Source organism: Amblyraja radiata, chromosome 12 (genome assembly GCF_010909765.2).
Source record: "Amblyraja radiata isolate CabotCenter1 chromosome 12, sAmbRad1.1.pri, whole genome shotgun sequence".
Classification (NCBI taxonomy): domain Eukaryota; kingdom Metazoa; phylum Chordata; class Chondrichthyes; order Rajiformes; family Rajidae; genus Amblyraja; species Amblyraja radiata.
In genome coordinates, this window is record NC_045967.1 from 45,477,118 (window position 1) to 45,501,083 (window position 23,966).

Genomic DNA, 23,966 nt, shown 5'->3' on the forward strand with positions numbered 1-23,966 from the left:
AGATCAGATAAACACACAAAGTCTCTTGCTCAGAGTAGGGAAATCAAGGTCCAGAGGACATAGGTTTAAGGTGAGGGAGTAAATATTTAATAGGGACCTGAGGGGTAACTTTTTTTACACAAAGGGTGGTAGGTGTATGGAATAATCTGCTAGAGGAGATAGTTGAACCATGTAGTTGAGGCATTGTTTAAGTAACGTCTAGACAGATAATTGAACAGGACAGGTTTGGAGGGATATGGGCCAAATGCAGGCAGGTGGGACTATTATAGATGGGACATGTTGGTCGGTGTGGGCAGGATGGGTCGAAGGGCCTGGTTCCACTCTGTATGACTCCATGACTCAATTAAGCAGTTGCAACCATTGGCCTGTTTCTGCACAGTGCTTTCTATAATCACTATTGCATTACTGTAGGGTCAATTATAATCATTTTAAGTTAAATAGTTAACACTGCTTTATCACCTCTGCTCGGTTCGCAAAAACCAACCTGATCTCCCGGTGGCTCAGCACTTCAACTCCCCCTCCCATTCCGAATCCGACCTTTCTGTCCTCGGCCTCCTCCATGGCCAGAGTGAGGACCACTGTAAATTGGAGGAGCAGCACCTCATATTTCGCTTGGGCAGTTTGTACCCCAGCGGTATGAACATTGACTTCTCTAATTTCAGGTAGTCGTTACTTTATCCTCCCCATCTCAGCTCTCCTTCAGCCCACTGGCTCTTCCTCTTCCTTTCTTCTTCTCGCCCCACCCTCACATCAGTCTGAAGAAGGATTTTGGCCCAAAACGTTGCCTATTTCCTTTGCTCCATAGATGTTGCCTTACCCACTGAGTTTCTCCAGCATTTTTGTCCACCTACTGCTTTAATAGTTATTGATGGTGAGCTTTTCTAGCTGTTACTAATTGCCTGTATACAAGATTAAATTTGACGCACTGCAGAATATATGACCATTTCTGTCTGCTTAATAATATTTTAGCACTATGGGAATCTGCTTTGTCAGGAATACTCTGGAGAGAAGTAAAAATGTAGGCCATAGTGTTGTGTTGAGGTTTTATTTCAATTTAATACTCCCAATATGCAGCAGAAAAAAGCTCAATGTTTATTTTACAGCCAAAACTGATATGATTTCACCAGTGGGTTTCTCCCTAAAATGGCTTGCCAGCCAGGAAATGCCTTTTGATGAACTTGTTTTGGCCGATCCGCCAAGAACTTACTTAAGAAAATAGGAAGTACTAAATGCAAAAACTAGATTCATTTAGCATGCCTTCTACCATGCTCTAAATGATACAATGCAATAATGCAGCTGTTGCTAAAAAAAAAGCAATTAATCTCCATCAGGCAATGTACAACATGCCCGGGCAAGAAGCAACAAAAACTACTTATTGAGAGACTTAGGAATCATAGGCACAAAGTTACTTGTTTCTCATAAACCATTTATAATGTAATGTTTTAAATTATTGATATACATGCCCCAAAGCACTATATCCTATCATAAATCTATCTGATTTCACTTTGAATGAACCCATCAACATTTTCTGCATATATCAGTGAGTCTATCCCCTGGGTTGTGTCCTGAAATAAATGTTTCTGCATGGTTCGAATTCAGGGCTTCACAAGCAGATTAGAATTTTGGTTCAAATTGTTTGGACTAGATTAGATTTTTCATTATTTAGTCCATTTAATATCTACAAAACTCAAATTACAACACCTCGCACCGTCACTTACTGCAGTGATACCATGCTTAATTTACATAATTTTAAAGTAGAAATACTATCCTTCAGGCAAAAGAATCTTCTTAGAAATGAAATGTAATATAGCAGACAATGAGGAAGGATATCTAAGTTTACCACAAGTTTACCACACTAATGGCTCTATTTGCCATCTCTGGCCCATCTTCCAAACAGATCTACATCTGTTTGGAAGATGGGCCAGAGATGGCAAATAGAGCCATTAGTGTGAGGTGTTGCAACTGGGGCAGGACTTGCACAGTAAATGATAGAGCACTCGAGAATGATTGCAGTATGGAGAAATCTGGGAGTGCATGCGCATGGTTCCCTGAAAGTGGCATTTTAGGTGGACAATGTGGTGAAGAAGCATCTCGCATTGAGTACAAATGTTGGGACATCATGATGCAGCTGTACATTGTTAGCGAGATCACACTAATGTGTGGTTCTGGTCACCCTTGTACGAGAAGGATGTCATTAAGTTGCGGGCTTGAGTAATAGGAAAGGGAAGAACTTTTTTTGGCACTTAGGAGGTTGAGGGGTGACCTTATTGAGGTGTACAAAGTCATGAGGGCCTAAGATAAAGTAAACACACAATCTTTTTCCCAGAGTAGTGGATTCTTAAATTAGAAGGCATGGGTTTAAGGTAAGATGGGACAAATTTAAGAAGAAGCTTTTTCAATCAGAGAGCAGTCCATATCATGTATGAGCTGCTGGAGGAAGCTATAGAAGTGAATACAAATACATTTTTTAAAAGACATTTGGATAGAGAAGTGAATAGGGTTTAAATGTCTACAGGCTAAATGCAGACAAATAGGACTAGCCCAATAGGACACCTTGGACAAGGTGGGCCGAAGGGCCTGTGTCTGTGCTCTACAGCTCTATGACTCCAATGGAAAATGCAGGAAAGGCTCAGCAGGTCAGGCAGCATCTGTGATCAGAGCACTAGATTTCTAGCATTTATGACATTTCTTTGAATGAATTTTCTTAGAAAACTCCTTGAAAATATATTTAGAGGAATGGGTGAGGTTGAGGATAGAACTCCTGTCCTCAAGAAATACCATGCTAGCATTTGCAGACTCATGTGGATCTAATCAGTTCTCCAAAACTGTTGCCATAATATCTTAGTCATAGAGTCAAAGAATCTTACAGCATGGAAACTGGCCCTTTGGCCCAACTTACCCAAACCGGCCAATGTGTCCTATCTACACTAGTCCCACATGCCTGCATTTGGTCCATATCCCTCTAAACCATGTACCCGTCTAAATGTTTCTTAAACATTGCAATAGTCGCTCCTCAACTACCTCCTCCAGCAGTTTGTTCCATATACCTTCCACACTTTGCGTGAAAAAGTTACCCTCAGGTTCCTATTAAATCTTTCCCCTTCACCTTAAAACTATGTCCTCTGGTTCTCAATTCCCCACTCTGGGCAAGAGACTTTGTGCGTCTACCCGATCTATTCCTCATGATTTTGTACACCTCTATAAATTAATCCCTCATCCTCCTGCGCTGCAAGGAATAATGCCCTAGCTTACTCAACCTCTCTCTATAGCGGAGGCCCTCAAGTCCTGGCAACATCCTCATAAATCTTCTCTGCACCCTTTTCAGCTTGACAACAACTTTCCTATAACATGGTGCTCAAAACTGAACACAATACTTCAACTGCGGCTTCACCAAAATCTTATACCACTGCAACATGATCTCCTAACTTCCATACTCAATTCTCTGACTGATGAAAGCCAATCGGCCAAAAGCCTTTTTGACCACCCTATCCCCTGTGATGCCACTTTCAACAAACTGTGTACCTGTAATTGTAGCTCCCTCTGCTCTATAATACTCCCCAGAGCCTTACCGTTATTTGTGTACATTCTACCCACGTGCTCCCAAAATGCTGCACCTCACATTTCTCTGTACTAATTTCCATCAACCATTCCTCAGCCCACATGCCCAACTGTTCAAGATACTGCTGCTGCATACCTGTAGATCTGCTCATATAATTTCTCTTGGTGAATTATTTTATGAATGCAGTAGACCTTGAGTTGCTTGGTTCAAAGGCATCAGCATGGAGTGTTTAATTATCATATGTGCTGGCAACAGTACAATTAAATTCTTGTTGCAGCTTTGCAGGCACATTAAGGCAAAACATACAAATAGGTAATCAATGATAGTAAGTAATACTAGGTAACCAGACTATATTAGTGCAAAACCAAAATCCACGGAAGATCATAGTTGCTGAGGTGGTGGTTAGTGTTGTGCAGAGTTGAAGAGCCTAATGGTTGCTGGCAAGATGCTGTTGTTGACTCTGGAAGTTCACGATTTTGAGGCTCCTGTATCTTCTTCCTAATGATAGTAGTAAGATGAGAACAGGGACATGTGGGTCTTTTTGAGGCAGTGCCTCCTCTACATCACTTTGTCAGTGGGGAGGTCAGGGGGGATCTTATAGAAACTTACAAAATTCTTAGGGGGTTGGACAGGCTAGATGCAGGAAGATTGTTCCCGATGTTGGGGAAGTCCAGGACAAGGGGTCACAGTTTAAGGATAAAGGGGAAATCCTTTAGGACAGAGATGAGAAAAACATTTTTCACACAGAGAGTGGTGAGTCTCTGGAACTCTCTGCCACAGAAGGTAGTTGAGGCCAGTTCATTGGCTATATTTAAGAGGGAGTTAGATGTGGCCCTTGTGGCTAAAGGGATCAGGGGATATGGAGAGAAGGCAGGTACAGGATACTGAGTTGGATGATCAGCCATGATCATATTGAATGGCGGTGCAGGCTCGAAGGGCCGAATGGCCTACTCCTGCACCTATTTTCCATGTTTCTACCTGTGACAGACCGAGCAATGTCTTCCTCGTTCTACAGCCTCCCTGATTGCTCGGCGTTAGAACCAGGCCAGGATGAAACAGTCAATATGCTCTCTGCTGTGTAGCTGTAGAGGTTCGATAGATGTTCAGCAACATACAGATTTTCTCCTCAATCTTCTGGGGAAATAGAAGCATTGATGAGCTTTCTTTATGATTGCACCAGTGTGCTGGGTTCAGGACAGACTTTCAGAGATACTCATTCCCACTAAGTTGAAGCTGTTGACTCCACGTCTGTCCCGTCGATGAAGAGTGGTTCATAGATCCCTGGCTTTCCCCTTCTGAAATCAACAATCAGCATCTCAATCTCTCTCCTGTACTCTGACTCATTGTTACCCGTTATTCGCCCAATAGCGGTGCTATCCTCAGCATATTTAAAGATGGTGTTGGACCTGCAGAGTCATGGGTGTAGAGAGAAGCGCAGTCTTGAGGTGCTCCTGTATCGATGGTTATCAAGGAGGAAGTGTTGTTGCCAATTCGACTGATTGTGATTTGCTGATAAGGAAGTCAAGGAGCTAATTGTAAAAGGATAAGAAGAGACCCAGTTCTCTGAGTTTGATATGGTTTGAATGCCGCACAGTAGCCAATGAACAAAACTAGAGAACAGATTCTTATTGGTTTGATGCTCTACATAATGACCTGAGGGGCTAAATAGTTAGAAAAGCACAACTGTTAAAAATATGGTATAAATTAGAGTGCACGTTGGAAAGCATGGCTTGAATGGAGAGGCAGAATAGAACTCAGCTCTGGCTCAAGTGCAATACTCTCACCCGAAAGACTCAGGTCCAACTGCACTAAGCACATAATTCAAGCTGACAATTTACACAGAACATGCTTTACCCTGTAGAATCAGATTTGCCATCTTTTGAATGAGGTGTTAAAGTAAAGCTCATTCTGCTCTGTCAGATGGATATAGAAGAATGCACAGCTTTAATAAAAAAAGAATAATGTTGTTTCCCCTGGAGCTAAGGACAAAACTTATCTCTTAACTACCATCACTAAAACAAATTACCTGGTCATTATCTTTCTGCTATTTGTCCAACTGAGATTAACGCAAATTGGCTGCAGGCTTTCTGTCATTACAAAGTGACTATATTTTAAGAAACATTTCGTAAACTGCAACATGCCGTACAGATGATGTCCTGAGGTTGGGATTCCAATCTCAGTCCAACTTGCTTGTGAACGATTCATAATAGAATCTACAGGAAAATCGCATGAGCAGATTCAGCATGCTTTTTTTGGTGAGTCCCGCTGAGTTACTCCAGCTTTTTGTGTCTATGGTATTTTAGGATATTTCCTGTATTCGGGTTCACAACAGTTTTCAGAGGAATGACTCTTCTCCACAGCTGAGGGAAGTGCATGGCAAATATAGGTACAGGAAAAGGGGAACCCTGTAGTAAGGAGTGTTATTTAACAAAATACACTGTTGTTTTAAAATGGTCTATGTTTAACAAATTAATGTAATTTATTCTGAGTGATATTCCTCCAATTACATCATAAGACCCTAAGACATAGGAGCAGAATTAGCCCATTCAGCTCATCAAGTCTGCTCCACCAGTCGATCATGGCTGATCGAACTTCCCCTCTCAACCCCATTCTACTGCCATCTCCCTATAACCCTTGCCACCCTTACCAATTAAGAATCTGTCAATCTCTGCTTTAAAAATACCTAACAACTTGATCTCCATCACCATCTGTGGCAATGAATTTCAAAGTTTCACCACTTTATGGCTAAAGAAATTCCTCCTCATCTCCACTCTAAAGATACGTCCTTTTATTCTGAGGCTGTGCCCTCTGATCCTAGACTCTCCACATTCACTATATCTAGTCCTTTCATTAATTGGAAGGTTTCAATGAGACTCCCTCTCATTCTTCTAAACTCCAGCGAGTACAGGCCCAGAATCTTCAAACGCTCCTCATACGTTAACCCAATCATCCCGGGGATCATTCTCGTAAACCTCCTCTTGATCCTCTTCAATGCCAGCACATCATTCTTCAGCTATGGGACCCCAAAGCTTCTCACAATATTCCAAATGGGGCCTGACCAGCGCCCTATCAATCTTCAGCATCTCATCCTTATTTTACATTCTAGTCCTATCAAAATGAACACTAACATTGCATTTGCCTTCTTTACTACTGACTCAATCTGCAAATTAACTTTTTGGGAATCCTGCACCAACATATCAAGTCCCTTTGCATCTCTAATTTCTGAATCCTCTGCCCATTTAGAAAATATTCTACCTTTATTCCTTCTACCAAAATGCATGACTGTACACTTTGCTATGCTGTATTCCATTTGACACTTCTTTGCCCATTCTCCCAACCCATCCAAGTCTTTCTGCAAACTCCCTGCTTCCTGAACACTACCTGCACCCCCCAACCTATCTTTATATCATCTGCCAACTTGGCCACAGTCATCCATTACCAGATCATTAACATAAAATGAGAAAATTAGCAGATCCAACACCGACCCCTGCGGAATACCACAAGCCACTGGCAGCCGATCAGAAAAGCCCCCCTTTATTCCCACTCTTTGCCTTCTGCCAGTCAGTCAATCTTCTATCCTGCTAGTACCTTGCTTCGAATACCATGGTCTCCTATCTTGTTTTGCAGTCTCATGTGCAGCACCTTATCTGAAAATCCAAGTAAATAATATCCACTAACACTCCTTTGTCTATCCTGCTTGTTACTTCCTCAAAGAATTAGAACAGATTTATCAGGCAAGATCTCCCCTTAACAAAACCATGCTGACTTTGGCCTATTTGATCATGTGCTTCCAAGTACCCCAAAAACTAATCCTTAACAATCTCTATAATTAAAAGTCTCATCTTGATCACTTCCTGTCTGCACTGTATATTGATTTTAGAAAAAAACGCTACCATATATCGCTATGATTTTTGGCCAATCCTACTCACAGTCCTCCTCCACTGAGCAGGCCCCAAAGATTTTTCCCATTGATGAAAAAAAAAGTTATGAGTGTTTAAAAAACCTTGAGATCCTCTCGCCTGTCAATCACCACCCTTCCGGGGGGGGGGGGCAGGATTATAAAACCCCGGATGCCTGGACGTGAATCAGTCACTGCAAATTGCGGGGGAGGCCACGCGTCTCATTCTAAGCTGTGAATGAACTGAACTGTGAGTCTGCAATGTACTTGCAATAAATGATTTGTTAGCCCTTAATGACAATGCCATGAGTTGTTTGGCCTGCTGCCCTGCCTGTGCTTGAAACTGCAATGCTTTATTAGGTCCGATTGTGTTTGGAAGGAATAAATGCTTTATTAGGTCCGACTGTGTTTGGTTCCAAAGTCCCGCTCATTTCGTGACTTCCGCTTAGTGGATAGGTCGCGCTGATTGCGTAATTTCCGATGCGTGTAGAGGTTGCGCTGATGGCGTAATATCCGGTAAGTGCAGAGGTCACGCTGATTGCGGAAGTGCCGCTGACTGCGGAAGCCCCAAAGTGGAGAGGCTGTGTGAGTATTCAAGAAAGTTTACTGCCATATATATGGTGTGTGAGTCAGTGAATGTGTGTGTGTGTGAGTGCGAGTGAGTGTGAGAGTGTGTGTGTGTGAGGTTGGTTAGTGGTTGTGTATGGGGGGTTGTTAGTGTGTGTGTGTGTGAGAGGTTGGTTAGTGTGTGTGTGATGCTGCAGGCCGCCCCCTCCCCTCGCAACTGCGTGTTGAGGGGACGCGGCCCAACGGGTCCCACTTGGTCTAGTAGACTAAAAAAAGAGCAAATGCAATGCTAGCATTCATTTTGAGAGGACTAGAATATAAAAGTAAGGATGTAATGCTGAGGCTTTTATAAATGTGGGAATGTTATCTCAGATTAGGACTTGTTTTTAAGCATTTTTAAAATTTAATCCCTTAAAAGCCAAACCGTGCAAATGTAATTATCCCACTAAATATTCACCAAGCAAATCAAAAGGATGACTTAAAACATTTTGTCATGGTTTATTATTCAGATTAATTGCTCACCTCTGACCATTACCTTAATGCAACGTTAATATCTGATGCAGCGTGAATCATGGAGTATGACAGGTGAGAGGGTCATGTGTTATACTAGACAATAACTGAATCACCACCCAGGCTGTGGTAAAACAGCATGTCCTAGTTTGTGCGTGATTACGAAACTTTTCTTTGGAATGTGAAATCTAAAAATTTAAGATACACCCACATTAATTTAGGTGGAATAAATCCACTTTCCTGCTGCCTAATCAGAAAATAACCTTCATTTTAGAGGCTGACATATTTGATTCCTGTTATTATCCTGCTGGGATTTGTTAATGCTGATTAAACGGTGATCCTGAATCTGCTTTTACTAGCAAATGCATTTAAAGAGTGCCTGCAAATTTACCCAGGAAACTGCTCATAATGGAAATTATAATCATATACAGTTGAAGGTAGACAAAAATGCTGGAGAAACTCAACGGGTGAAGCAGTGTATATGGAGCGAAGGAATAGGTGACGTTTTGGGTCGAGACCCTTCTTCAGACTGATGTGAGGGTAGGGGGGGGGGGGGGGACGGGAAGAAGAAAGGAAGAGGCGGGGACAGTAGACTGTGGGAGAGCTGGGAAAGAGAGGGGAAGGAGGGTGAAAGCCAATGACTACCAGAAATTGAAGAAGTCAATGTTCATACCGCTGGGGTATTAACCACCCAAGCGAAATATGAGGTACTATTTCTCGAATTTGCGGTGGGACTCACTCTGGCCATGGAGGAGGCCCAGGCCAGAAAGGTCAGATTTGGAATGGAAGGGGGAGTTGAAGTACTGAGCCACCAGGAGATCAGGTTGGTTAATGCGAACTGAGCAGAGGTGTTGGGCGAAGCGATCGCCAAGCCTGCGCTTGGTCTCATCGATGTAGAGCAGTTGACACCTAGAACAGCGGATGTAACAGATGAGGATGGAGGAGGTGCAGATGAATCTCTGCCTCACCTGGAAAGACTGTTTGTGTCCTTGGATGGAGTCTAGGGGGGAGGTTCAAAATGATTGATCTAGTGGATACACTTTACCTAATTTTTCATAAAATTGTTTACATGAGAGTAAGTAAGCTCTAATGTCATAGTCTCATTGATAAATGTATTTGCGAATGGAAAACAAAAAATCCAGGATGCTGCTAAATTGATAAAATTTCTGCTTGGAATAAAGGAATACTTGTGAATTCTTTTCAGGTCCCACCATTATTTTAAAATCCTAGCTTTCATCATATACCTTTTCAAATACTTTTAAATTCTGTACACAAACCTTGCATAAATAATAATTAGTAAGGGGATTGCCTACATTTAGACATTTGAATCGGTTCTGATGGAGTGAGCTGTGACATGCCGGGTCATGTGTACAAAATCTAGTCGGGGCTTGCCGAGGAATTTAATTTTGAAAGCGTTTGGAACCTGTTAAACGCATAGTTATTAAAAGTGTATACATTCACATGCACTTTAATGTGTTGAATGATTATTTGAGGAAGGGGAGCATGCTCTTGTTCCCTTTTGATAACCGTCAACAGTATATATATAACCCCCTTCAAAATGATGGCTGGTGGGAATGGAGGTGAGTGTCATTGCCGGTGACCAGGCTGGGGACTCATCTCCCGCATCCTTGGAGGCACGCTTAGGGGTTCTGAGGACGGTTGCAGAAGGTGCCCAAGTGAACGGGGTTGGGGCAGTGGCTGTGGGAGTTGAATAATGGCATATCTGCGGGTCAATGTGTCCGGATCGAAGTGCCCGTGAGTGGGCCGCTGCAGCTGTCGGGATTGATTGGATCAAGTGCAGCTGGCAATCCCACATAAGTCAGATGAGTGCACAGATGATACAGCACCCCAAAGCGACAGTGAAGAATACAGACATCACCAGGCCAGGCCAACCCAGCACTACCAACCCAATGCTGCTGCCAGGACAATGTAAGGTCAAGTTAAGACCCCACATTTTTAAGAACTTTGGATTTGAAGGATACAAATTGGTGCTTAAAATATGGCGACTCTTGTGCACTGTATTAGTGTAATCTACTGTCCTTACACTCTTGTGCTTGGGTATGATTGTGCATAGTAAGATTTTACTGAACCAGATACAAAATTTAAAAAAATCACTGCACCCAAGTACATAATAAAGTACCATTGAACCACTTTTATTTTTTTTAATCAAAAAAATAATGTTAAAGTGATCTTTAATCTTAGTATATTTGAAGCAGAAATGTATGAATTTATGAACATCAAGGGCATCATGGAAATGAGTATGAAAATTAGCCATGATCTTACTAATAACACAAAAACTCACAGGACAGTTCTTGTGAACGGTCTAGTTCTTGTAGCTATTGTCAGATAATTTTCAAGTTGCCTGTTTGGTTATTAATAAATCAAATTGGGTAACCGAGTACACCTGTTGTGCAATTGATTTCAAGTCAGAAGTTATTGGACTTTGTATTGATCTATGATAAGGCCAATTGTAGTTTAGTCAGATACTACAAAGGTAAATAGACAAATATTTAAAAGGGTTCATCTAAGGGTTTCAAGATGTGTTTAGACCCCAACAGAATAAGTTATGAAGCATGGCTCAAGCAATTAAACATTTTCACTGCAGATAGTGAAGATAGATGTAGAGATATTGTACATGCCATCAAATTCAGAAAAGCATGAAGTAGAAATAAAGCCTTATCTTGGACAACATATGTTTGGTTACAGGGCAGCAGTACTGGGAACATTTTCACCCTAGATGGTAAAGGACAATTCCAGGAGCTTTATCAAACAACAAAAAGCACACTGAGCTACAAAGAGATATTAGGGAGGTAACTAAACTACGTAGTATATGTGGGTACACAAAAAAGCTGGAGAAACTCAGCGGGTGCAGCAGCATCTATGGAGCGAAGGAAATAGGCAACATTTCAGGCCAAAACCCTTCTTCAGACTGTGTTGTATATGTGGTCGATTGTGCCTGAAAGGAGAAAAGAGGGAAAGGGTTAATAGAGGAATTCCAGCGTTTCAATACCTGGCAATTGATCAGCACCGATGGCCCTTTCTCATTGTGGATTTTATTAAAATTAGGTGAACAAAACCCAGACAAACAATGCCTTGGGTATTGTAAAAAGAGGGGAAAGGAACCCCTCAAAATTGCACATATAATTTCTGTAATGTTTCTATAATTCAGTGAACTCCATTCAAGGGCTATAAAACATCAAATGAAGAGGCAAAAAAATACACCTTAATTTCATTGATGCTGCTGCACCCACTGAGTTTCTCCAGCATTTTTGTGTACCCACCTTAATTTAATCTTGTCTGGGTAATGGTCTGAAGAAGGGTTTCGGCCCGAAACGTCGCCTATTTCCTTCGCTCCATAGATGCTGCTGCACCCGCTGAGTTTCCCCAGCATTTTTGTGTACCTTTAATTTAATCTTGGGCAGGTTTGCCAATATAACCATAGCCCTTCAAGACACATAGGCAGAAATATTGATATCAGCCTGGTCATGCCCTCAACATTGAAAAAATATATACGGCAGGATTGCTCGTTTGGCAGTTTTGAAACGTGATTTGGGGGGGGGGGGTTTCTCTCCAAAAAAAAAGTGAAATGTAAAGGAGCAGAGAATGAGTTTTCTCCAGTTCTACCTTAACCCCTCGGCTGGGCTGGAATCACCTGACGAGGCGGCGCCGCCATTTTGGCGGAGAAAGCGGAAGAGCGAGAGCCGGCCCGAGGGGGGCAGGGAGCACGGAAACCCTCGCCCAACATCGCTGGCTGGCCGGCCGGTCCAGGCTGCTACCCCCGTCAACCAACTACCCCCCCGGACCCGACCCGACCAGACATGCTGGAATATTCCACCTGCTCTCTCGCCTAAGCCGCGGCCCGTTCCCTCTCCCGGAGGCAGCAGCAGCAGCAGCAACAACGCGCTATTTGCTGAAACAACTACGATCCGCCTCACGGAAGCAGGCATTAAATTCCTTGAATAAGTTTCCTCCCATTTCTAAATTATTCGAGTGTCTGTCAGATCGTGATTTTTTTTTTTTGCGTGTGGAAGGGGGACCGGGTGGATCCTGAAGATTTTTTTTTTATATTTTGTCGGTGGTGGTGGGTGGGAGGGGGGGGATAAGAACATTTTTTTTTTCTTCTTTTGTCGCCGTATTTGGTCAAGAGTGTGCAGCGCCTGTTACCTCAGGAGGGATCCGATCATGTCGGGCCAGTCGATCACGGACCGGATCACCGCGGCCCAGCACAGCGTTACCGGCTCGGCCATCACCAAAGCGGCGTGTAAGGCCACCACACACGAGGTGATGGGCCCCAAGAAGAAGCATCTTGACTGTGAGTACTCGAATGCTGAAGAGGAGGAGGAGATAGGGAGGGAGGAGTGCGGGTGGAGAAGACGGGCCTGCCACTTCTTCCCCCCCCCCCCCCCCCTTGACCTTTTCACAGTTGTTCGTTAGAGTGTTATTGCCAGTTATTGAAGCAAACATGAAAGATTTGTGCAAAAAAAACCCCACAACAGCCCTTTAATAAATTTCATTTTACTAGTCCTTGGCAGTGTCTTCACCCTCTGGTTATCTCACGAGAAGGATCAGGCTCTGCGATGTGGCAATATGAGGTGTCTTCCGTATGAGAATACCAGAACTTGGGCTGTTTGTGACGGTGTGTGAGGATAAAGCTACACCTGTCAGTTCCATCCATTGTAATCTGGAAATCGATTATCTTGAGAGTTGAACCTTTAAAAAAAAAATATCTGGCATCTTCTTTAATGAGTTAAACTTGAATTCAGCTGTCCAATGATTTCCTGACAGGTAAATATTAAGGAAATCATGTGACATGGAATTGGAGCAATATGCCATTGAGGTATATCAACTATGGTCTTATTTAAGACAAAGCAAGCACAATGGACCAAATGTTATCTTTCAATTTCAAGTAGTATTTCCCTTTAGCTCCATATAAAACAGAATTTAAGAATTCCACTACATAGCAGACTGTGACATAGTCTAACTCAAATTGAGGTAATGGGGAAATTTTAAATGTAGTTCAGTACACTCTCAATCGTGGTTTGAATGAACACTGAAGTAAGGTTCTTGTACTACAATACATCCAAATGTACGTTTAGCAGTGCACGAGTCCTGTTTGTGGCTGACACTCTCAATGAGGCCAATGCAGAATTTCCTGATTCTTTAACTACCTGTTCGTATATTTTTGATTTTAATATAAACTATCTTTATTGTTGCCCTCAGTTCATGAATGCGTGTTTGGGAATTGGGAGAGGCTTTGGACAGTAATTGCACAAAATGACCTAGTTAAAGACGTGAAAGCAGCTTGTGGAAATGATGTTAGAATTGTTGATAGATATGTTGCCATTAAACTAAAGGAAGTGAAGGAAGTAATGTTTTTATAAAGGAAGTTTCCATTTTATATAACTATAACAATATGTATTTAGATAGGCACATACTGGTCTTGACTGCAAAGAGGATTTCCCCCTGCTGCTGAGTTAGGAACCAAGGATCACAACCTCAAATTTAGCACTGAAATTACTTTTTTTTTTAATGGAAATTGAATTCTGTACCCCGGTGGCTCAGTTATTGAGTTTATTCAAAAGAGAGGTCAGAAGGTTTCTCGATATAAGGGAATAAAGGTTATATGGGAATAATGCAAGAAAATTGAGCTGAGGTAGAAGATCAGCTGCTAGGCTGGAAGGGCCTACTCCTGGTCCTAATTGTTATATTCCATGGTATATATTCCATGTTATGGGAGCATCTGGGTTAAGTGCAGTACAATGGAGTTTTAAATGAAATGAGCAGCTTTTGTTCAATAATTTGTAAATATTTTTCATGCAATTAATTGTGGGTCTGGATTCCAGTTCAAATTGGCAAGATTCTGGTGTAAATTCCAAAATTCTATCCTCAAATTTCCTTGTTACTACTATGTTTTATACTTCCTCTTCTAGCATAAACAAAACATAGAATTTTAATACTCCAACACCATCTCATTGAGGTGAAATGCTAGCCATTCCTTCCCGTTCCAAAATTATTTGTCTGCTTTACTCAGTTTCCAGAATTTTCTACTTTTATTTAATTTTTTACAGTATCTGTAGAAATTTATTTTTCGGTGTTCACCAAAATTAATATTTTCTCTCTTGAAAATATTGCTCAGGACTTTTGTTTAAAACACCCTGTGAGCAATAATTGGTCTTTGTAAACTTATCGGGATTGTTGTTGATTGTGTATGAGCGTAGTAGAGAGATGGGGAGAGAACCTCATTAGGAAGGCAGGTAATCAAGCACACCCTGATAGAAAATCAGGAGGTACTCGAGTACAACAACATAACAGCTAACCCTGATCTTGTACTTGACTAATGTTGATATTTTTAAGAAAGCTGGCCAAATACTTTTTTTTTCGGAAATAACCATGGGAACAGTCAGAAAAGTGTTTGAATCCAGTTGTTGCTAGTCCTTGATGCATGTCTGAGCTTTATGCTGAAATTGACACTTTGTATCTTAATCTTTGCAGCCAGTCAGCTGATATTTTACTAAAAACTAAAATACTGCTGATTGCAGAGAAAGTAAAACAATAGCAGAAAAGATTAAACTTTTTCAGCAGTTCACACGGGATCAAAGGAGAAAAATATCCTTTCTGATATAATCCTTTGTAAAAATGATCATTTTTTAAGGACTAAGACACATCAAAGATATTGAGAAATTAAAATAACTGATTGGTGAGTTTTATTTTAATTTAGTGTTGCAGCAAGTACATTCTGAAAATGTCATGTCTTGTTTGCTGAGGGTTAAACTGCATGTCGGATTGCTATCTGGCTGTAATAGAATGTATAAGATCCACTGAATATCACCATTGAAGTAATTCACATGCCATTCTTCCTGATATTGCATGCTCTTATCTGGCCCTTTATCCAAAACTACCTTATTCTGCTGTTACCACATGTTAATGAAGGTTTAATGTTGGTATCTGTGACCTAAGGTTACATTATGGGGTAAAATTATAAGCCGGCATTATAATCCTCTGACAAGGATACTACATTAACTAATTTCTGAATAAGGAAAGCCTTTGGAACTTTCTCACAATGAAACAATACAGTGAGGCACAGACCGATAAAGGTTGTATGACATACTGCTATACTGGTTAAAAGGCCATATGGAGTGTTTTATTAGCTGAGGTACAGAACACAAGAATAGGAAGGCTTGCAAGAACTGTATGTAGTGCTAATTAGTCCCTGAGAATTACATTTCACATTACAGTAAAGATGCAATCTTATTGGAGAGTGTGCAGAGGAGATTTGAGGATATTGTCAGCACTGGAAAATTGTAACCATGAGAAAACATTAGAGAGCGAAGATTGTTTTCTTTGGAGCAGATGAGACTGAAGGTAGACAAGTCAGGTGTATAAAATTGAGGGGCCTACATGGTAAAAACGAAAAACTTATTTCACACAACAGCGAGGTAAAAAACCAGTGACAGATTTAAAGTCTGAAAAAGGGTCTCGACCCGAAATGTCACCCATTCCTTCTTTCCGGAGATGCTGCCTGTTACTGAGTTACTCCAGCATTTTGTGTCTACCTTCGATGTAAACCAGTATCTGCAGTTCTTTCATACACACAGACAGATTTAAAGTAATTGAATGGAAGATTTTCATCTAGCGGGCAGTACGGATCTGAAATGATGGTTAAGGGAAAACCCTCATCACATTTAAACTTCACTTGGCTCTTATACTTGAAAGACCTGTGACCTGCAAAATTGAATACGTACAGGAAGGTCAGATTAGACTGAATATATATTTTTTGCAGCACTGAAGCAATGGACTAAATGATTTCCACGGTTGTAAATTTTGTATGATTTCAAGCCGCACGTGGTGTGAAGTCTGCTGAGTGTAGAGAGTAAATGTAGGGCTGGCTATCTTTTGTTTATTTGATTAGGGATTTCACAGGAACAAGATGGTGCATAGCTCATGAGGAAATAATTTAGTATAGAGTAATGGGATGTGAGCCTGATTAATGAAAATAGGTATTGCCTTACGGGTAAACCTTTAAAGAACATTTTCCAGCATTGTTTTAAAATGGAAGTCAAATATTGTCTCATCGTGGGGAAAGTTCCAAAGACTTCGTGTTCAGAAATCAGCTGAGGTGATGTAGTAACCTGCATGGTTGCATTATGGCCTGCTGCGGCAATTCCAATGCACAGGAATGCAAGCGGCTGCAGAGAGAATTACGACTTTCTAAAGATATTTGGAGAGATATATGGATAGGAAGGGTTTAGAGGGATATAGGCCAAATACAGGCAAATGGGACGCCCAATCTGCCAACTTGGTTAGCATGAACAGTGGGGCCGAAAGGCATGTTCCTGTGCTCTACAGCTCTACAGCTCTATAAGAATGATGGACTCAGCTGGGTCCACAATTTCCTACAACCATCAGGCTCTTGAACCGACCTGCACAATCTTAATCCTACCTCGGCAATGGAGCACTATGGCGCACCTCTCGCAGTACCATGGACTTATTTTCTCTTTTTCATTTTTTAACTAATGTCTTGTTTTTTTTCACTGGCTTCTATAATGTATGTATAGTTTGTTTTGTGTGTTGACTGAGTCTATCTGCCTATGATGTTGCTGCAAGCAAGATTTTCATTGTACCTGTATCTTCCTGTACTTGCGCATATGACAATAACTACTGGACTTGATGCTTTAAAAATTGGGACATGCTTGAAAGTGCCAAAACATGAAACTTGATGGATGGAGTTGTAATCTGTGTCACTGTCCAGTAACAGAATGCGTATAGATTACAGGAATAGATAGTTTTGCATTCATAAATGTTTGTGTAATTGAGGGAAGACATAGAGGAGACTTTGAATTTAGAAAACTATTGTCAATAAAACTCAATTTGAATGAATGGCTTAGAAGTATCAGTATGTACATTTCACCTTTTCCAAATTAATTTTTGATTTACTGCATTTCCACATGAACGTTATGCTTTTGTTTTGTTCCTTACCTTTCATTGGCAGATAGTATCCAAGCAAAAATTAAAGGCTGACTGTGCCTCCGTTAGTTTTATTTTGCACAAAAAACATTTATTTAGGAATTTAGCCCCTTTAATAATAATATTGATAGAACCTAGAACATATCGAAGTTGATGTAGAAGTTTGTGTGCTTGATGGGCCATATGGCCTATTCTTGCTCCTATTTCTAACATTCGCAGGCAGGCAGGGGTGGAGGTGAAAACTGGGAGGAAGTGGAGAGCCGGCGAAGCTGTGCTGCAAGCAGAGTCCTGGTGGGAGCAGTGACTCGGGGAAGAGCTGGTCTGGGAATCTTCCCAACTCCCAGTTTGACAAGGCCAAGGGGAAGGAGAGGTGCAGGCTGGTCCAGGAGGAAGTGAGGGCAGTGGAGGAGGAGAGGTGTACCAGAGCAGTTGGATTGAGGCAGTAGGGAGCCTGGACAAGGTGGGAGCAGGCCATGGACTGAAAATTCACATGGACTGAGCTCTGTCAGGCTGAACCACAGCGCATCAAGTTCCTGGTCCAGGCAGTGTATGATGTCCTGCCCAGCCCATCGAACCTGTTCATCTGGGGCAAAGCGGAATCTCCAGATTGCTTGCAATGCTCAGGCAAGGGGACGTTGGAATACATCCTGACTGCTGCCCAAAGTCACAACCAGGTTCTTAAACCCATTGCAGAAGCCATCAGCATGGGAATCAGCAGCTGCAGACGAGCACGCCCCACCACCCAGATGATCACCTTCATGATGGCCGGAGTGCAGCTGCCAAGAACCACAGCAGCCAGGAATCCGTCAGGAATCCTGGCGACTGCGCAGGACTGGCAGCTTTCTGTAGACCTGGTGAAACAGCTAAAGTTCCCACAGCACATTGCCACGACCACCCTGAGGCCAGATATCCTCCTGGTCTCCGAGGCGACCAAAAACATCGTCTTGTTGGAATTGACAGTGCCGTGGGAGGACCGTCTGGAGGAAGCCCACGAGAGGAAGATGGCCAGGAATGAAGAGCTTGTCATAGACTGGCGTAAGCAGGGCTGGAAGGCAAGGTGTATTCGCATCAAGGTTGGCTGCAGAGGTTTTGCAGGGCAATCGCTCTACAAATCCTTGAGTGCACTGGGCATCAACGGAGTGGCGAGGAGAAGAGCCATCAAGAACACCACAGAGGCAGCAGAGAAGGCCTCGAGATGGCTCTGGATCAGGAGAGAAGGTCCATGGGGAGGAGCGAATGGCACCTGAACACAAGTCGTGGTCTGATCAACCACGGCTGGGTCACCTGGTCGAGTGTGTCTGATGTTAAAAGACCCGAAACACCCAATGACCCCAGGTTACATCACTGATGATGTGTTCAGGAGCATCAATAGATGTATTTTTATCAATCACTTGATAAGATATAAGGGAAGAGCAGGGAAATTTTAGTGTGCATATGCTAAGATTTAAAAGACGGCAGTCAATGCTGTAAAAGAAACAAATGGAAAGTTTTCTTTTCTGTAAGTATCATAGAATACAAAAGCGAGCAGGTTTGTTGATTTTGTAGAGCTTGGGCAAATAAAGTAAACTCATTAGAAAAGATGTAATGTAGATTAATTGGATGTTTCGTAGCTGAAGGGATGCAGCTTGTCATTCATTTCTTAAAAACGGGCAGTTGGGATATGCCTAGAAACTACAGGCTGTTTAGCTTTGCATTAGGTGTAGGGAGGTTGTAGGAGAGAATACTCAGGGTCAGCATTTATGTTCACTTGGAAATGCTGGGATTGATTAGGAGGAATCAGCACAGTTTTGTGCAAGGAAGATCATATCACATAAATCTGATTTTCTTTTTTGAATATGTGTTTTGAATAACGTAGGAGATTGATGAAGGCAAGGAAGTAGATGTAGACACAAGAGCCTGGAACCTTGATCCAAAAAAACACTGATGGAGGCACTCAGCAGGTCAGTCAGCGTCAGTCTGAAGAAGGGTCCTGACCCAAAACATCATCTGTCCATTTCCTTCCACACATGCTGTCTGACCTGCTGAGTTCCTCTGGCAGTTTGTTTTATGATTCGGGTGGTAGATATTGTCTATATCAACCTCAGTAAGGCTTTTGACAAGGTCCTGCATTGTTGGCTGGTCCAGAAGGTTACGACACAGGAGATCCAAGATGCGTTGGCAAACTGGATTGAAAAGTGTCTAATTATTGTTAGGAGGCTGAGAGTAGTGGTGGATTGGAATATTTCTGTCTGGAAATCTGTAATAAATGGTGTACCGTAGGGTATCGATGTTGGAGCCTTTGTTTGTAATAAGTTTTATGCTTCTGAATCCAGCATTGTGAAAAACTTGTACAATGTGCATATGTTGTAATAGGAACTTTGAACCTGCAGCTAACCACATGATGGAATTACAGAGTGTGCTGATATCTGTAGCTAGACAATGATAAGTGCAAACTATGTATGTAGCTTAGAGCTGCAAATCATATATTGTAAGGACATTAGAACTCAGCAGAACACAATCTAATTCCCATGTCTAAGTCGCACAATGTCAACTTTTTACAAATTCATTTTATATACAGGTATTGTTAATGGCCATTGATATTTGTGAAAGTGGCAATGATTTACTTTTTGAACTGCTTTACCCCTTATGCTGAAGGCTACTGTCCCAGTATTTAGACTCATGATGAAGGAATGTGGTGTATTTCCAAGATAGGCCGGTGTTTGACCTGAAGGGCAACTTGCTGGTGGCCACGTTGCCATGAGCCTTCTGCCATGTCCTTCGAAGTGACAGAGGTTGGGGTTTGAGAAGTACATTTGAAGTTGCAGCAGTGCATGTTGGAAATTGGCCAGCAGTAAATCTGACTAACTTGTTTTGGACAGCTATATCCTAGCATACAGTGCCTTTCGTGTAGTAGACAGTGGAGAAGATTTGAAGAGTCAGGAAGCAAGTCATTTGCTGTAGGATTCCCAGCTTCAGAATTGCTGTCATAGCTACAGAACATGTTACACTAATTAAGTGTAATTAATTTATTATTGTAATTAATTTATTAGCCAAGGATGTAAACATACAAAGAGTTTGATTTGCCAACAGTTATACGAAAAAGCAACAAGATACATAAGCACATAAAATTAAACATAGACTTAAACAGCCACCACAACGACGTGTGAGAATCCCCAGGGCACACAGCATAAGCAGAGACCCACAGACATCAGTTCAATGTCCGGGCCCCACACACGCTCCTTCACCGTGATGTGACCAGAGTTGTACCGACCGCTATCACTCTCTCTGCAGTCCCTGTCCGCCCGAACAGTCAGAAAGCCGTCCACACTCGCACCAGACTCCTGGATGTCCTCATGGAGCCATGTCCCCGCAAAACACCAAGATCACTGCACTCACGGCGATCCCCCTGGGTCCTCACCAGTGCAGGCAGCATGTCCATCTTGTTTTTTCGGCGACCTCACATTCCCCACTGAAATGGAAGGCAAATAACTTATACCTTCTTTCCTCCTTTTCTCCCGCAGTCAGGGCAATCTAAACTTACCTAGTCGGGGCAATTGAAGCTCCCGCATTGGGGCGATGGAAGCTCCCGCAATTGGAAGCTCTTGCGGTTGGAGCTCCCGCAGTCGATCACTAACAAAGGGACCGTCAGCTCTATGATGTTAAAGCCGCAGTGCAGATGGAGATATGAGTAAAAAGTCTCATCTCCGTCGAGGAAAGAGGTTAAAAAAAGGTTTCCCCCAACCCTCCCCCCCCCCCCCCCCCCCCCCCCCACCACCACATAATACAAAAACTAAAGGTACACTGAAAACATACAAACACAGACCAAAACCAAGACGAGGGAGTTAGATGTGGCCCTTGTGGCTAAAGGGATCAGAGGGTATGGAGAGAAGGCAGGTACGGGATACTGAGTTGGATGATCAGCCATGATCATATTGAATGGCGGTGCAGGCTCGAAGGGCCGAATGGCCTACTCCTGCACCTAATTTCTATGTTTCTAAAACAAAAGAAAAAAAAGACGAGACAGACTGTTGGAGCGGCTGCCATGTACGGCGCCACCTCTAATTAAATTCTGATCAATGGTGACTATCATAAAGTTGATGCTGGTGGGTTTATTGATGACAATGCTGTATAATAATGTTAAAGGGGTGCCAGGGTGGGTGTTGCTTGGAATTCCTTTTGTTGAGAGGGTCAGTACGAAGTATTGGTGTTATGCAAATGTTATTCACAGTTTATTTGCTTGCCTAAATGGTGATTAGATCCTCCTGCATGCAATCACAATCTGCTTTATTATATGAATAATAATAATCTGATTGAATGTTGATCAATCATCTTGATCATATAGAGAGGAAATTAATAACAGCGCACCTGAATATAGTTGGTTCTTGAGGAAAGCCTACAGCAATATCATGGAGCTGAGATGTTTAATCTCCAACAACCAGAGACATCCATGTTACTTCAATTTTGACTTGGTCAGACAGTACCTTGATGCTGATGGGCATTTTTAACAACAACATTAATATTCAGTTCTGCATGGAGTGGATAGGTGACATTTCAGGTCCGAACCTTCCTGCAGACTGAAACTAAGAGTACAGTCCCAGTCTCCCAACCTACCTTGTTGCATCCCTTGCACTTAAAAAAAAGCACTTTCTCTCCAACTGTCGTGCTATAATGCCTCAACACCATATTCTGCACTGTGGTATTTTTCTCTTTGACTACCTGTTATAATTGTGTAATGGCTGGATGGTACTCGTGTGCTGTTTGCTCCCTCCTACCCCCATTATAATACTAAAGATCCTTGATGGGACCTTCAAAGTTATGAATGACTTACAACATCATAGGTGCCACCAGGCAGCAAAGATAGATGTCATTGATGAAATTCATCACCGCTAGTGTGCCAGCATGGGCTTTGGCCAACTGCATTCACAAGTGAGAAGAGCTCCAATTCTGATTTACATTCCTTTACCACAGCTTTTCCCTCATCTTTGGCGAGCATGCCTTCAAAAACCTTCTAAAACGATTGCTTTGGGATCTACCGAACTTGTCTTTGCATATCAAATTTCTTTCAGTTATTCCTAGCGTCTGTTTATCTGCATAATATTTAATTCTTAAACTTGGTAATATGATTTATGTATATCTAATTTATGAATTACCATGGAAAGTTTAACGAGTTACCATGGGAATTTTTACAAAATTTAAAGGTGCTTTGTAATTGTAGGCTGTTGTTTTAAATGGGAATTCTAGAACATAGGACTGCAACATCATGAAGGATTGTCAATCTTGGCAGAGGTGAAGGGTGATAACGTCCTTGAGGTTTCAGCTTGGGCCAAAAGAATGTCGGTAATCCAAGAAGTGGCCCAGCAAAAGGTGGAGGATTGTGGATGATTTCTCTCTATTGGACACAGTTGGCTTTACACAGAGGATTGGCATTAGAAATGAAATCTACCACACTTGCCATTTCTGCTCTAAATGTGATTCCAGATCTGCAGTATTGTGCTTGACTCTTAATCATGCCCTGAAATGGGCCAGCAAGCAGCACTTGCTGTTGTATGCTTATACTGCTTGCGATATCCATGTCTTTGATAAATTCTTAAAATGTTGACTGATTCTGATCTTTGATTTAGACCTAAAATAGGATGAAATATCTCTGGTTCTTAGTCTTGGAAACAAAAAAAAGTGCTAATTGTGCTTTGATGTTAATTTTGTTCTGAATGTTTTGGATTCTCAATTATTCCCTTTACTGCTATGCAATCTTTCATAATTTCCCACTCCCTCCTGTTTTCTGTTTATCTTTAAGGCTGTTCCTAACCACTGCTTTTGTCTTTGGCATATCCTGCTTTTTCTGCCTTTGGTTGAATGTCAAACTTCCCCTTCTGTTCATTCCTCCATGGGGTCCATCATCAATTGCTGTTCGCTGGATTCTCTGACAGTCTCTATAATGTCTTCCTAAATCCTGGTATGCATTCCCAATTTTCCTCTAGGTTTTTTGATTTATTTATTTTTTACGCTTCTTGTCACCTCACCCTCATCCTCTGCCTCATACACGTTTTCAAATCCCACTATTGCTCTCATTTCCAGTTTCCCACATGTTTCGCATTCCTAAACCGCAGACAGTTTCTGCCACCTATTATCTGCAACATTGTTCCTATCGTATTTCACTGTACTGTTTGTTTTGAGACCCAAGTAAAAGATAAAATGAACTACATAGTTAAATATGAAACAGTGATCAAGGCCATTGTTTTGCAGCGTTTCTTAAAAGACACACACAAATACGGCTAATATTCTCAATATATATATATATTTTTAAAAATCTTGGCAATTTATATCATGAGAGAAGAATTACCGCATTATAGTAGAATTGCAACCGGATTACTTTAATAAAGGTTATTTTAATACTACACGAGAATTTTTGTGAACGTGTGCCATTCAGAGTCCAACTCAGAAACTAGATCTTTGGCCCAAGACGGCCCCTCTAAGTTAGTCGCATTTGCC

The 23,966-nt window shown here is 41.9% G+C and overlaps 1 protein-coding gene across 5 annotated transcripts in view; it reads left to right on the top strand.

The window, feature by feature from the left end:
• The first annotated feature begins 12,558 nt into the window (after positions 1-12,558).
• The window catches only part of LOC116979152 (phosphatidylinositol-binding clathrin assembly protein-like), a 92,414-nt gene continuing 81,006 nt past the window's right edge, over positions 12,559-23,966 (top strand). For all 5 annotated transcript variants that reach the window (XM_033030668.1, XM_033030669.1, XM_033030672.1 and 2 more), the window contains exon 1: positions 12,559-12,846. In XM_033030668.1, the coding sequence (XP_032886559.1) occupies positions 12,717-12,846 (130 nt within the window). In that variant the 5' untranslated portion in view covers positions 12,559-12,716. The remainder of the gene's footprint in view (positions 12,847-23,966) is intronic.